This window comes from Diadema antillarum, unplaced genomic scaffold (assembly GCF_040938485.1).
Source record: "Diadema antillarum isolate AM-2024a unplaced genomic scaffold, OU_Dant_1.0 seq00000085_RagTag, whole genome shotgun sequence".
In the NCBI taxonomy this organism is placed as follows: domain Eukaryota; kingdom Metazoa; phylum Echinodermata; class Echinoidea; order Diadematoida; family Diadematidae; genus Diadema; species Diadema antillarum.
Window position 1 is genome coordinate 352,355 of NW_027271177.1, and position 16,820 is coordinate 369,174.

Here is a 16,820-nt window from a genome sequence, read left to right on the forward strand (position 1 = left end):
GTACTCGATGGTCGACGATCAGTCATGGACCCAGTCAGTATCAGTGGACGGCAGGGCCAAACAGTGACCAGCGCCCGCTGTAACAGAAACAACAATGAGAGTAGAGACCAGGGGAACGGATACGAATGGAACATACCTCTCGACGAGGTAATAGTTATGATTAGCCATGGTATAGACATCATTGAGAATAGTCTAGACCTGCGAACAGTCAAAACACTCTAAAAATGTCTACCTTATTTTATGTCAAAGATTTAAAACCTTATCAAAACTTGCCATATTTGTAAAACTTATGTTATAGTGATAACAAATCTAAAAGGTAGAAATTTTACAACGTATACGTGAATCATCATACACCTACATGTTTCACATTGTGCAGACGATATAAATTCATGTTTATAGTCATGTTGTAAATATGTTATGCTTTACATCTTGATGAAATCTTTGAAGGCTTCCGTGGCGGTAGAACGTTGGGTGGCAGAAGCCTGCACCAAGTATTTTTTCTTGGTTATGTGGTGTCCCTGAAAAAGGCCCTTATACTCACTTCCCTCATTTCGGCAAGCATGTTCTTACCCTTATGAAGAGAATGAGTTATTAGAAGAAAATACTCACTCTCTAAAATACTAATTATTCATTCTCTTCAAAATAGCACGAACATGCTCGCCGAAAAGTCGGGAGTGAGTAGGCTCTTTTCAGGGTCATGTACATACCCAAAAAAGAATAGGTGGTGCAACGTTAAGTCTTCTATACCACTTTATTTTCTTGCATACGCTTTTTCTGAACTGCCATCTTGTCGTGTTTTCTTTACTTGTTTTTCCACCACTCTTATTCATATTACTTGTATTTTGTTAAACTTTCAGATTTGATTTATAATATTGTATTTCTTATGATCCAAAAGGGGTTAACAGAAACGAAGAAAAAAAGTTCAGAGTTCAAGTGAACAAAAAGTGAGAGTGTGAGGGTAATACTTTGCGAGGGAGCGACGAGACGGGATAGGAGAGGTTCATGTTTGCTAAAAGAGGCTTCTACATTTTCATCAAATAATGGTGCAATCAAATGCCTGACTTTTGGTTTATTTCTCCACACACTTTAGACTCATTCTCGTCTTGAGTAAGATTTAAAAGAGGCGATTGATTTTAGTTCGAAAGTACGCGGATGTTAAAAAAAACCGTGTCAATTTCGGGACCCATTTTCTTCCGGTAATGACTATATTATTTATATCTGATAACTAATTCCATTAAATTGGGCTCGGTAGGTAGGTAGGAGTACATTCCTTCTAGGATTGAAAACACACCGGGTCAAGCTTTAAGCATTCATTGACATTATCATATTCTTTTCTCTACAATCAAGAGTGATTTTGTTTTCAGACATCAGAGTGAAATTTGTGAGTCTCATCGGTGCATGTGATCTCCATGGTCTCACAAAAGTGTAATGCCTTTTGCACTAGTTCGTTTCCGCAGTGATCCAACAATATCTTGACTTTTTATTCAGAATGAAAAAACGAGAATTCTTGTTGGATTTTCCTGAAAAAAAACCCCACACAATTTGGAGTACTGTCTGACTTTTATTAAGATGCGGATTTCTTCCTCTCTTAAAAATGTTAAAAGGTACATGCTGTCATAACACACGACATTTTTCAGCGTTCATTGACCCTTATCTATTTGTTGTTTCATTAACTAAATACAGGTTTTCGACTGCGACTCTGCCCCTGAGTGCTGTCAGAAGTTTTACTATAAACACAGAAATGTGTCTAAGAAAACAAGGGTGGCCATCGCGTTCGTCATCGTCGGCATCGCGGTTGTCATCACGGCTATCGTCGTCCGATTCTCACTCGGTCCCGTCAACGTCTTGCTGGGGGCGGGCGACCAGCGGCCGATAGTCGGGAACGAGGACAACTTCTCACCTCTTCTCTGCTCGCAGTACAAAGTGACGGCTTCCAATATGATCTCCAATCCGGTCCCTTTATCTTCTCCGTCGTCCTCATCGACATCCTCGACATCCTCATCGGCATCCTCGACATCATCGCAGTCGTCTGTGCAATCACTACAATCTGCCTCAGAGGGCCTTCGCTTCACTGCCTACATGCTTTTAGACACTCCTTATAAAAATTATCGCACCAATTCGTATGTCAAGGAGGAAACAATGCTGTTTCCAAGTGATAACTACTTGAATTATTGGGCTTTGTACTTGAGTTCTGGATCAGAGGTTACAGTATCATTGTGTGCAGCTAACCATACTGAAATAAAGCTAACAGTCGTTCAAGGAAGAAATGAGATTGAAGAGATCATCAATCATGGCGATGTTCCAGAAACGGCAGATCACGTTTTTGGACTCTGTACGTCCCTTCAACAGAATTCTTACCGGTTTTCAGTGAATTCTGGATCCGACGATTTTGGCTTTGTCTTCACATTGGAGGAGACGGGTGTCAGTGGCGGGGATGCTTACACCATTCCTCTCTCCTTCTCTGTACGACGGAGCGCTCTTGTGTTCGACAAGTACGCCCTCTATGCTGAATGCAAGGATATGGTGCAGTGCTCGCTCCCGATGCCGAATCAGGCGGACGCTGTGATGCTGACCATGCGAGAGAATGCCACCACGTGGCCAATCAACGTCCGCGCAGAGTGCGTGCCAGCTATCGGAATGTACTGCGCGTTTTTCGTCGGCATACCCGTTGGTATTGCGGTGATCTTACTCAGCTGCGTCGGAGTTCTTTATCTCTGCGAGCAATCTATCTTACGGGATGTCGAACGCGCAGATCGTCTCCGTAACACCATGGCCTCACGCTCATCATCGTTCGGAGGTCGCAGAAGTTCTCAAAGAAACACTGAGACTTCTACGAACTCGACCACGGCAAGGCGCTCGTTCCGCACAACAACTTCGCCGAGAGCACCACTTGTAGACCACGATGTAATGTCGGCGATGGCGGAGGTCAACCGTCAACGAGACCTACCACCACTATACGGCGACATCAAGCGTGTATCGACGGCCGTGAGCGACAACGACAGATCTCAATCCGATAACGACGAGCCACCCCCTACTTACGACAGCGTCGCCACCTAATTGGATGTCATTTGTATTGACATAATCCTACATGGAGTATACAATACTGTATTCAGACTTATAGATTTTATAGTACTGTGTATTGTACTGTAGTTGTAATGTCCATTTGTTTTTGTTTTTTGCTTTTTTTGGTAAAAAAGCATGTCAGCAAAACAAATATCCATGATATGGACAATAAGTGACTGAAATGAATAAATGAAATGAGTGAATATACGGCAAGCTGCCGAAAATGGAACCTGCCTTCTACTGCTTCCGGGACAGGAGTAAGCACCAGCAGGATCAAATTAATGTTCGAAATACCGCCGTCGTAATAAGAAGGAATATACTCATGGTTGGGTATACGTCACTTCCGGTGATGCTGGAGTAACTCTTGAAAAAAACCCACAATAACCCAAAAAACAACAAACGGTTCTCTTGGACATAAGTAGGCGTACACGTACGTGGAGATGGAGTGTGAATCGGTGTGCCGGAATACTGTGCATGTACAAGCATATACAGTGTATGAATCTACCCGGAGATACAGACGACACGGTGTTGGTGTTCAGAATCCTCGATCTACCAATCTTTTTTTTTTTCGTAATTTGTCCATGATATTCTTGTTTTCTGCCAGTTTCATGGAATGTCAAAGCCAACCACTGAAAAAAGTAGATAATTTCGTCTCAAAATACGCCGATCGCGGGTTTGTTTTCACTCCAGCCGCTGCTAATCATCCGGATGTCTGACCATGAGAATAATTACGTAAACAAAAGTCTTTCACATCAGCCCGATAAAAATCCAAGCTCGAAATATTTTTTGATTACCCAAGTCAGAAAATAGCGCGCTATTTCGAAACATCGGGCTGATGTGAAAACGCTTACTGTATGATCAAAGTGTAAATGTTCAATGGTTGAGGTAATGGTTGGATAGGTAGAGGGTTAACGGTACTCCCCCCCCCCCCCCCACCAAAGGAACAATCCCGGAACTCTCGAAAGTCATAGGATTTCTTGTGTTCAAATCTGACTCAAAACTTCGACAAAAAAAGAACAAAAAGAGAGATAGTAGATTATGTGAAAAAAAACACATTTTCTCTATGTGTGCCAAAAACACGGTCACCCAGATGTATCAAAACCCATGAAATGAAATTATTTTATCCATTTGATATGCTACTCTTTATTCAACTATTCTTACATCAAGTACTAGTATTGTGTGAATGCCAACAGTATTTGACATCTCATGTACAATCAAGTGCAATAATTGCTCTAGAATACCACAGCCAGATAAGATTTATGTGCGCATGAATTAATGTTGTAATAAGCATTGCCTTATTATGAAGCTTTTAAATGTGAAATATTATCTTTTTCAGTCTTACTGTGTCTAAACAAGTTCTCTCATACCCTATTTCAGACTCTCACTTTCATTGAAAAAAGTATGCAATTACACTACATGTACGCTATACATATATACGACATAAATGATTATACACTATCAAAATACATGTATCTGATATGATTATGTATATAATGTGATTATAAACGTTATGTATATATAATATGATTATAGAGATTATATGTATTATTATGTTGTGGATGTAAAATACATATCAAATATTTTCAGTATACTGTATTCGTGTGGTAAATATATCTTCATGTATTCACAATTTCCATTAAAATAGGGGAAAAGATCTTGCTGATATATTTATCAAGATCAAATTAACATTTAGTTTACATCCAGACTATCAAAAAGACAATACAATTCATTATTGTTGTTTTTCAGCATTTCAATTATCTGCAGTCCTCTTGAAGTTCCCCTATATTCTATTTTTTTTTTTACCACCCAATGTCCTCATGAAAACGCCTATGTCCTTTTGTATTATATCCATAGTCGTCATGTCTAACCGTCAGTGTTGAGTTTATTTTCCGTCTCTTATTTCTTAAACAAACAAATTAGAGGAACCCGCAGTCTGAAATTTTTTCTCGCTACTGTTCCTCGGTATTCACAGTGAATGTCAATTCTATTAGAATGAAATACAATGCTATTTGAAAATATGTTTAAATTCATAATCTTCTATTCACAGATATAAACGACGTGCCTCTCCATACATTGATTCTACTATATCCCTTGTTCAGGTCGAGTATGAGCGAAAGAAAGAAAAAAAGAAACGAAGGATTAAAGAAATGTCGCTGATTTCACAAAGATAGTTGTCTCAAATTATTATTTGTTCTGTTCGTTTCTATGCACGACAACACGTTGTTTGTTACAAGCATGATATTGATAATAATGTAGTCGCGACAGATATAAGGACATACTACATCACAAACATGTAATTACAATTTCCATACATGTAATGTTAGCCAGACCTTGTATGTCTAAATGTCGAAATGACCTCTGTATCAGAATTCCAGCAGTTATGAAACTGCACAGAACCTAACTACAATGGATTCAGTTTGTATTTCATCATTTTATAAAATAGGAAACGGATTCTTAGAACAAATATGCTGTACTATCTTGCGTTCCTTGGAGTAGTTAACATCTCAACAACACAAAGCTGCAGACCTGCTGCGTAAACCGATATGTTTGCATTCCGGCGGAAAATATGCATATAAGGTATACTACGAGCAAATTCTTGATTTATCTGTCTTCGTGTTGAAATCAGCCGATTCAACAAATAAATGCGAAATATATCAGGATAAGTATTAGAATCGATTAAAAAAAAACCTAAATCCTCTAAAGCAGAATCAGAACCAAGAAAAAAAGAAAGAAGGTCAGGCAGGCCTGAATTTGGTAAATAACTCAAGTACATCAAGCAAATAATAACAATTTCCGTACTGTATGGTAAGCATCTCGTCAAACAGAGGTCACGATGTTACGTGATTCGCTTTTCGTTACGCAAGCTGCAGTTAGTGACCAACGTGCTCTGAAAGAAAGTTCAAAACGAGTTTCGTAAGTACGCCCTCTAGCGTTTCCCTCGTAATAGGACGGTCATTGCTATTTTTGACCACTGTTTCTAAGCTTGGGGTTTGGAGCGGGCGGCACACCTCACGATTGGTGACGCACGAAAAGCCACTTTGTGTAATGGAGTGTTCGAAAGGGAATAGTCTTGATCAATACAAATCAGACACAATAGAAAGGGTGATGAGGTGGGTGATGGTACGAATTCACAATAGAGACATCTACTGCTGCACAGAATGTAGTTTGCATATTGATTGGACCCAGTGGTGGTAAAGTCTTTCTCAGCTCAAATGGGCAACCATATATATTCCTCCAATTCCAATAAGAAGAGTGTGCAAGGTTGTGCGTGTGTATGTGTGTGTGTGTGTGTGTGTGTGTGTGTGTGTGCGTGTGTGTGTGAGTGTGAGTGTGTGTAGAGTGGAGGGGTGTTTAATGGGACGCGTGCAGGAGTGTAATAGAACATAAGGCAGCACAGAGATAAAAAAAGAAGATCATCTTCTGCTGATCTGGCGGATCACGCAATTCTGCCGAAAGAGAAAATTTACTCTTCAGTTATCAATATCATTCATAATATTTCAGGCATATATTACAAATCAAATTACTATTATTACATTATTTTTTCTTCCTGACATCTTAGCCACACAAATTGAATCTGCTATGAAAAGCGCCTTTCTTTTTTTTTTTTAATTTGTAAAATTATCCAGCCAACGTGGCCAATGCTAAAGATATTGAGTGACGAATATTGAAGTGTCGAAGCGAATGGCATTATTGAACAATGCAAACGAAAGAAAGAAAGAAAGAAAGAAAGAAAGAATGATGGAAGACACAGATGAGGGTACTTGCACAAGACAAAAAGGTGCTGGATGTAACTTTGAAAAAGGGATGATCTTGTAATCTGGCAAGCTGAGATAAAAAACAAAACAAAACCACACGACAGTGACCTACAAATTGCATTACCTTTGGGCTAGATTCCGCGATTGTATTCAAATGTACGATATGGGAAAGAGGCGATTTTCAGAAGAATTGAATTAACATTTTTGTTATCAAACAATATTGATTGAACACAAAGATATCACGGTAGGCCTATTCGTCAACGCTTATATTCGACATGCTATAAGGTCCATATTCTGCTAAAGATTAAATAAACTTGTTTGATAAGAAGCTGAAGGTATAACATCATCACCGGGAGCTGGATAAAGAAAGTGACACACACACAAACAAACACAAAGAAACAACCAAAAACACAAAACGTAGAAATGCAACGAAAAGGTTAAGAAGTGAAAAAAAGTATTTGAATAAACAATAAAACAAGGAAAAGGGCAAACAAACAGATAGGTCCAAAGGATAGACGAATTCTGATGACATTATCAAAACAAAGAAAGAAAAGCACAGGAAGCGAAACATCAATTAAACAACAATCAATCAAACAAAAACAAAACAGTATAGCCCGGAAAACAAACGATTTTGAATGTCATTACAATGAAAATAGAACTTAAAAAAAAAACACACGCAAAAGAAGCTGAAGAGGAAACTGAACCAACAAGCAATGAACAAAACAACAACAAATCAACCAGGAAAACAGACGAATCATTACGTTATTACGATGATGTCGCGTCTTTCAATCCTTGATCTACTTACATCACGTGCTGATGAGATCTCGTGGTGCTTATAAATCATCGTCTCCGGCTCAGGCAGAGTACTAACAACGGTCTGAGATATCATCATGGTAACCAGCCATCTGCCAGCCAGCCAGCAAGCTAGCAGACGACTACAACGACTTTTCGGAGGCGCAGCAGCAGAGAAAGAATATGAAGACTTTGAAAGAGCGGAACAAACATGACAAAAAGTAAGTTTTGTCATTTTGAGTTGTAAATTATAATAGTAACATTATGTGTTTCGGAAACCACTGCTTTTTTCTCTTTTTTCATCATTCAATGAGTTGATTACGTAATCACTACATTTGAATTTTCTGCAACGCATTCCAATTTGTCAAACTACACCCATTTTAACACATTTAAACGCTATGTTTTCTTCTTTCTGTAGTTGAAAGAAGTCTCTTCAGCTTTCAAAAACGAAGTTGATGGCAGAGGCGATATATATATATATATAATCAATATTCCAGGATATATTCAAAATATATATCTTTATAGTTTTTGTTTCACTTCCTTTCATCCGACAAGGATTATCTGAAATCAAAAGCCAGTCGATATGCTGCTAGCAGTATTCCAACTCTTCATCTGGACAAAATAGTTTTGATGTCAGTGCATGCTACATTGAAAATTTGAGAAGTTAGAAATGAAGTGCTTTGTTTAAGAAGATTAAAGGGGATGGCTAGTAAATGATCAGTGGGAATCAGTGGGAATGCTGGGGGATGATTGTTCCAATTCTTGTGGAATTCATTTAAGAGTACATTATATATCTACTGTTGTGTGAAAATTATTTGCTTCAGAATGGTCTCATATTCAAGTAATGTGCAGTTTAATGGTTCCAGGCTAGCATGCCTGTACAGTGACGGGGCATTTAATTGCACATTACTTGAATATGAGACCATTCTGAAGCAAATAATTTTCACACAACATAGATATATAATGTACTCTTAAATGAAACCCACAAGGATTGGAACAATCATCCTCCAGCATTCCCACTGATTTCCACTGATCATTTACTAGCCATCCCCTTTAATGCAGATTTTGCCGCGAAACGTTATATCTCTGTATAGCGAATGCAATGTAAGAATACCGGGAGGGAATGATTCTTCCTCCAATTCATTGAATATCGGCAGAAAAGAATCATAAGTTTGTGATGAAGCAAGAAGTGCAATGATATCTGAAAATAACCTTTGTTCCGAAGCTTTGATAGCTTTTATATCTCTTTTCTTCAATTGCGTCAATACTTCTTTGCAAAAAAAAAAAAAAAATGCAGAACAGGGTGCCATGAATTATCATCTGTGAGGAGAAAAAAAAACACCTGTTGAATTCAATGTAAATTACATACACGGTTACATCATGGAATTACAATATCTCCATGGTTACATTGAAAAATATTTGACACGTACACGTAAAGCTCAGATTTGGTAAGGAGCAAGACATAAACAGTTGCTCTTCATTTAATATTGCCAACTTTCTAACATAATATAAACAAAGAATGAAAACGATGAATGGCATTCAGTGTTGGCCAAATATCCTCTCACCATACATGCTCACTTTTAAAGGAAGGCTACTTCTTCGATTTTGAGATTTTGTATACATGATTTATCAAAGTGCTACCAATCAATTAAAGCATACAAATTGACTTTGTATTTTCCTCTGTACGTATGTATGGTTATGTTAGACATGAGCCTACCTCAAATGAATAAACATAAAGTGAACCTTCCAAATGCTAGTATATCATTTGTGTGAAAGCACTCAATTTAATTCAATGCCAATCCATTCAGTAAAATTAATTTCATTTCAATTCAATTCAATTCAATTCAATTCAATTCAATTCAATTCCATTCCATACCATTTAATCAAATTCGAGGATACTTTATTTTCATCGAGCAAGAGGTAATAGATAATGCGTAGTATACTAATGTTAATTCATATTGTTACACAATTTGAAAGAAGAGCAAATCAGAAAGTATAGCACAGAATATATCTATGGATAATAATACAACGAGAAACAGTGCACACTTTGCAATGGTAAAACAAAAATAAAGAGAGTGATCTAGCAAAAAGCAGAGATTGTAAGAAGCAGATCACTCGAAAAATACCAATTACATATTTATGCAAAATTAATCTGAATTATACTTATGCACTATCAAAACATTTGATAAAGTATAAGAAAATACAAACATTAACAATGTTACGACATAGACACTATTTACTCAAATAGACCAAACCGCTCAATTCAACTGGAAACTAACAGCTTTATCCGTTCTTGTTTATACCTTGTATTACCTTGTACATAATGATTTAAAAGGGAAATCTCCAACGAAATATGATAAAGATGTCGCCACAGCGTGAAAGTGATTGAAAGGGAGCGTGCATAGCTGGGTTTCTTAAACACCAGCAGAATATATGCAATCAATTGCCATTTATTCAGTAAAGTTACCATTTCCAAGTGTCGAAAGCCTGCAGAAGTGATAATTAGTCATCTCAAAACATCTGCTCCATGGCAAGTCGTGACTTGGAGAAAACGTAATCAATCAAACTGCACTTGTGTCCTTTTTCTTCCGCGTTGGATACTAGTCCAGTTGGACACACTTCCCCGGCCATTACCGGCGAGACAGCAGCCTTACGTGTTGACGCGGAGTCTATAATTGACTATGAACTTTAACAAAAAGATTATATCTCACCATTTCGATTTTCATACTTTAAAACAACAACAACATCATCAACGACATCATCATCATTATCATTATCATTATCATCATCATCATCATCATCATCATCATCAACAACAACAACAAAACAGGAGGAGAAAAGGTTGACTGCGAGCGGTGCAATGGTAACATGAATTCAATGTTCATGGCGAGTTGTGATTTGGAATGGCGATTGGTTTAGTGATGTAAGCCTAGAATCAGAGGAACAAAGGACCTACTTGACTACGAAGATGAGTGTTAAACTAAAAAAAAAAAAGATTTTTTTTTTCTGAGCTGTTGTGTGTAGGACGTTGGATGTGGAGAACTATCACATAAAACTTAGATTTTCCTTCTTAGTGTGTGATGTAAAGAGTTAAAATGTTATTTTTGTTGTAGTTTTAGTTGTAGTTTTGTTGCTGTCGATGTCAGTCCTTCTTTCTCACGGTTGTTCTCCTTTTACTCTGGCCAACACTTTGTTTTTATTCTTCAATGTGACGTGCTTTCGTCGCCCTATCAAATGCCCAGCAATTCACGCACCTGCAGCGGTCTTCTCACCTCCTTCTCTTGCTTACTTGGAAGCAAGAGTGCGTGAGTTCTCTCGCCACTCTCAATCAAAAGCACCTGTCCGACAAGACGGGCCCAGTTTCCGGTATTGCTACTAGCATTCAAGTCTTCGCTCCCTCAAACAAGGAGCAAATTACTGGCCAATTTGCGTCTGAGTGAGTTCAATAAAGAGCACATTGGCAATCTATGCTTGCCTAATGCATTAATGGCACCAAATGGAAAGTGTGAGCCTCGCTCCTGCAAATTACCGCCGAGAATTTTACCCAATGTCTCTGATGAGTGTAGTTTTTAGTATGTGGATACACACTCTACACTACCGACGTGTTAGCGCCTGTTAATAACATTGACTTTCAGCTAAAATAGAGTCAGTTTAACGGCTGATATATAAAAAAGCGCTCTCCTCAATTAGCATGTGCTTTTAGCATGTGCTTGAATACGCTAATATGACCACTTAAACTCTTGTAATAACTGTGATTCCACCATAATTTCAACCTCCCACAGCGACTTCTAATCTTTCATAGAAGATTTGAAATCGATGATCATGAGACGACTGCGACCAAAATGCGCTTATGCTATGCAAATTTTTGCTCATTAAGGATTCTTTGTGTGCTTTTTGCATTTGGGGTTTTTTTTTGTACAGAGGTAAGCTTCATTAATCAATTGAAACATTTCCTTGCATTGATTCGTCGAACAATAATTTTGATTTCCTAACTTGACAATGAAATGAAATGAAATGAAAATTTCTTGAAAATGACTAATGAGGTCGAGAGTTACGCCTCATGCATGTGAATGTATGTGAGTCAGGTTGTTTGTTGTTGTTGTTGTTGTTGTTTTTTTTTTGGGGGGGGGGCATAAAGTAAAAAAATTATATATCCTGAGTTGAAAGTAGTGTGAAATCTTCACCTAGGACTAGATAATCGAGTAAGTTGGAGAAAGGAAATTAAGGCAATGGCTCTAACAGAAGACACCAATCAAAATTACGCAGTTTAAAGATGGTACGGTCGCAGGAGTGACGTTGCTACAAATCCTCTTCTCCTTATAGGCATTACAACACTGTATTTACCATTTGCAGATGAAGCAAAAACCCAGCTTTAGTGCTTCAAATTAGTTCTAAAATGTGAGTAAGGGATAGAAACAACCAATGTAAAGCTTTTTATCATTATATTCAATGTTAAGTATTGCTAAATATACAAAATGTGAAAAAATAAGATTGTTGACAGACTACAGTTATGGTTTAGTGAGAAAAAAAGTGATAATCCCTTTATGTTAGGCTTCGCATTGCGATTTTTTTTATATGGTAGGATGTTTTGTGATACAACTGACCTACATATATGCATGAAACGTGATAACTCGAACATTTTTTTTTTAATCACTGCTCCCGATGGTAAACTGTACCTTTAAGTTATTTGCCTAGGTTTTATTTTTTAACGCGAATGAAAATGCTGGTAGTGAATGCTGGACTGTATACCTTGGCATAGTGGATGAGATCCTGGGTCGTAAGAGGGTCATTCGTTCCAATCCTGCTTGATTACACGAGGTGATTTTCAACGATTTCCCTTCTAACCCAGCAGGTGTATACATGCACCTGGCAATAAATTCTGCACTAAGGGACTATAAATGTTGACAGCTTAGAGACCCTTTGTGAAGCTGTAACTCCAACACAGGAGAGAGTAAATGAAATCATTGTCATTATAGTTTATGAAATCTGCCAATTAAATTACGTCTTTGTCAATGACAGAATCGTGTCAGAAAAGGAAAGTCGACTGAATTTAAAAACTTAGGCTATTTCAGCTTCTTCAGTTTCAGCAATTGATAAAAGTGGTTCAGGGAAAACGGAGCTTATCATCAAAATACTTGTCACGTTTACCACTTTCTCCGAGGTGTAAAAGCCATCAAGAACCACAATCGATATAGGCCTACGTCTGTATGTCAGTGCTTCACACGTTATTCCCTCTCATACGTTTTTACGCCGATTCCTCGTCTTCACATGAAGAGTTTGATCGCAAAACGACTTAACCCTATTCTCGTTTAATTGAGATATTCACAAACAAATGTGTTAAAAACAAAGGAAATAATAAGAAAATATGGGATATTTGTAATCATGTTTTCATCAATAATCCTTCTTATGTAATAAGTAAGGTATCATTGGAAAAGTTTTATTTTGTTCTATCTGATGATGGACTTACTTGAAACTAATTTTTAGAAATGGCGCTTAGATCATTTTGCGATGAAACTCTTCACATGATCGTAAGTGTGGTAATTACTAAAACATGACTTCATAATTAGAGCTCATAACATAGCATTTCGAGTAGGCCCTATATGTGTTCTCTATATCAAATTTTCTTTTATAGTCTGGCTTTATGAATAATTTCAAGATCTTTAATAAATTTTCCAATATTTGATTTCAATTTCAATTCATTGTCATATTTCTCAATGAAAAAATAGATAAAATATCACAAGGTACAAAAATGCATAATAATGATTATCTCTCTAGGATGCACAACAGATTATTAAAACACATAGAACACGGTGGTAAGTCAATTAAAATTTTGATCTAACTGTAAATGCTTAAGAAATATGCTGGAACCTACTTAACTACTTGACGTACATGTGTGTTTCCGCAATTGATGGAGAGATTTCAAACATCGTCAGTATGGTTATTATGCTGTGGCTATGAACGAAGAGAGAATTGTGTAGTTCTGTACTAAATTGATTGCTAAATATGCATATTGCCAAATCATATTTGAACAGTGCGCTTGTTTCGTCATTTATGCTTTAAACACTGAGATATCAGATTATGTTCAAATTCAGTCAAGGTTATTTCTATTGTTCATATTTTCCACGACATCAAACATTCATGCCATGGTGTTTCTATGTGTTGTATCATACATAATTCATGCTAACATGTTTATGAGTGTGTAGTGTGATAAAGATGACCCGATGACTGCAATATCAATCAGTTATCAGCTTTCTGAAAACGAATCATTTCAATCAATATATTATTCGCCATCAACGTGAATATCGTTATTTGTCTTGAGCTCTCACGTTTCGTTATTCACACTCACGTTTTTCTTTAGTTCAAGAAGCAGTGAAATTATGAGCAGGTGGATGAGACGAAGGCAGAATACGTGGGCTATGAAAGGAGATTGATGTTCCGCTGAGGAGCTGTAACTCCCTTAATATCACTTCGATCTATAATGGGCAGCAAGATGCATCGTTCACGTTTGAATCAAGACAGAGATCATTCTTTTGCGGCATTTGAAGCAGCGATTCAGAAGAAATGCATACAGTGGCTTTGATTATCTTCTTGTGAAGTATCAGCTAAGTAATTGCGTGTTTGAGTTAAGAATCGACTGCCCTAGACGCTATTTACAAAAAGGACGAGAATTTGGGAAGAAAACTTAGCAAAAAAAATAATAAATAGATAAAAAATCAGTTTTTGTATTCAAATCTTAATTTTCGACTTCTGTTTGAAATGAAATGCATACATATAGAAATTTAGATATGAGGAAATATGACTATTTTACTCAATAAACCATAACTGTTGACAATTTATTCTATGGATAATTTTATTATAACTATTGTGCACGTACTTAACATTGATTGTACAGATTAAAATTGTGACATTGGTTGTCTCTATCCCTACCTCACATTTTACAAGTATTTTGAAGCACTAAAGCTGGGTCTTTGTTTCATCTGCAAATTGTAATGCCTTCAGTACAGAGAGATAAATAGAGAAAGGAGGAGGAGGAGGAGGAGGAGGAGGAGGAGAGAGAGAGAGGGAGAGATGGGAAGGGGTGAGTGGTAAACTAATGAAGGCTATAAGCTAAAAGTGAAGTCTTTCCAATTCTGATTCGATCGTCCTTCCTCCAACTCTGTATGTTTTTATGCGAATCATTAAAGAGTTACCCCCACGAAGACCCTTGGTGGGATTCTCTCTTTCTCAGCCCAAGCACTACTGTAAGTGACCGCGGGCAAAGGACCTTGTGTTATCTTCTTTAAGACAGAGAGAGAGTGTGTGTGTAAAGGAAGTGTACCATAGGTGCGCTAGCTTGTTATTAGCATAACAATAGATGGTTTATAGCGGGCTGTCAGGCCATCCTCTACAAGATTGGTACACAGTATCGCAGCAAAAGGTGCTGTCGATATTGCAATAAGACACAAACAACAAACGAATAAAAAAACTGAAATCAACAGGCTGAATATATTCCACCATATTCAGCTAACCCGAAAATCTTAACATATTGTTTTTAAAGGAAGTAAACTAATAAATTTTACTTCTTTTTTTTTGTTCTTGATCTCCAAATGCTCGTCAATTCTTATCATAAGAAAATATAAATCGATGAGTAAACGTATGAAATGAGGTAGAAAGGAAGCATATATATATGTACATATATTTATATATATATATATATATATATATATATATATATATATATATACATACATATAATCTAACGAAAACGGAGAAACTCAAAAAGTTTACAACGATGAAAGTCGAACCAAAACTATATACTGGTACTGGTAACAGCAGAAGGAGTAGCAGAAAAGGTACAATTTCATGGATCCAAAAACACTAGTCATTATATATATATATATATATATATATATATATATATATATATATTTTACGATGTACGTCTTGTGTACCAGTTACGTTGTTATTATCATATTTTATTTTGTAGCAAAATAACGATCAGAAAACAAAAACACCAACAATTTAGATTTAACATTGATTGCTGACGGTAACTTACTTTGAAGAACATTAAGAGAGTATTTCCTTGACCAACTGTAATTTCACTTCCGCTCCTACACGAAAAAAAAAAATGTGTGCTAATTTTAAGGTGACTAACTAATCTAAATGGATTCTAAATCTAGTAGATAAAACTCTTTGGAAGTGTTTTTAAGCTTGTTGATATAAAGGAAAATTTAATTAATAATCTATTCAGAGTATTATGTACAGGTATTCAATGTATAATTCTTCAATGTGTTACCATTTTAGATTATCTTGGACAATGAGTGACAAGCATTGACAAGTATGCGATTTTCTTATAGATTTTCCACTGAGACATTGATATTTTGATAATGGTTGTGATTACAATGGAATGATTGAGACAGAAAAAAAATCTTTATAAACACATAAATGATTACATGCATGCGTGATTAGTTTTAAAAAAAGATTTTCAAAATTATCTACTTCTTTGGCTTAGATACAATAATAATCTCAAATTTGAAACCTTAAATGGCTTCCACCTATTGTATTTGAATATCATCACTTGATTACATTGTGTTGTTTCTAGGTAAACAGCAACGATTCCCTAATTGAACACTCCTGCCGAAAAACTAGGTAGACCCACTTACATACTTTCATCGAGGGGATTTGATTTTATTGTTTCTACGTTACATTCATACATTGATAATTGTAAGATACTTTGTGGCTGTTCTTTAGTATATACTTTCATGACACACCTTATAGGTTCCCACCCCCTCCCCTCTCCCCCTCTTCCTCATCCCCCTCTCTTCTTCTCTCTCTCTCTCCTTTCTTCCGCGGCCTAGCGGGCTGCTAATGCTGCATATAACTGAGTGGTAGGGAGAGCGCCTGTTGTTCGCTGGGCTGTGTGGGTATAAAGGCGCTGACCACGTACAAAGGAGCGCTCCATGGTAACCTACGTCAACTAACGGGGCAAAGATGACCCCCTCGAGTTAAGTCCCAAATACTTTCTGGACACAAACAATAGGAGGGGGGAGATTACTCAAGATAGAACGTTGTTGACTCAAGCACATCCCGTCCGCCATCAGTAAGAGTTACGGGACAGTTTGAAGCATTACCTCCAACATCGCTGAGAATCATGGAATGATGTAGATTTTCATGCCTAAAAGTAAGTAACAATTACGATTCTTCGATATACCCAAGGCCAATCTTTTCAGG

General features: G+C 37.0%; 1 protein-coding gene across 1 annotated transcript; it reads left to right on the forward strand.

The window, feature by feature from the left end:
• Nucleotides 1–3,797, forward strand: LOC139726487 (uncharacterized). The gene is made up of 2 exons (XM_071637441.1): nucleotides 1–147; nucleotides 1,684–3,797. Exons 1-2 carry the CDS (start codon nucleotides 25–27, stop codon nucleotides 3,055–3,057), a joined length of 1,497 nt encoding a protein of 498 aa, XP_071493542.1. The 5' UTR covers nucleotides 1–24; the 3' UTR covers nucleotides 3,058–3,797.
• The last annotated feature ends 13,023 nt before the right edge of the window (nucleotides 3,798–16,820 follow it).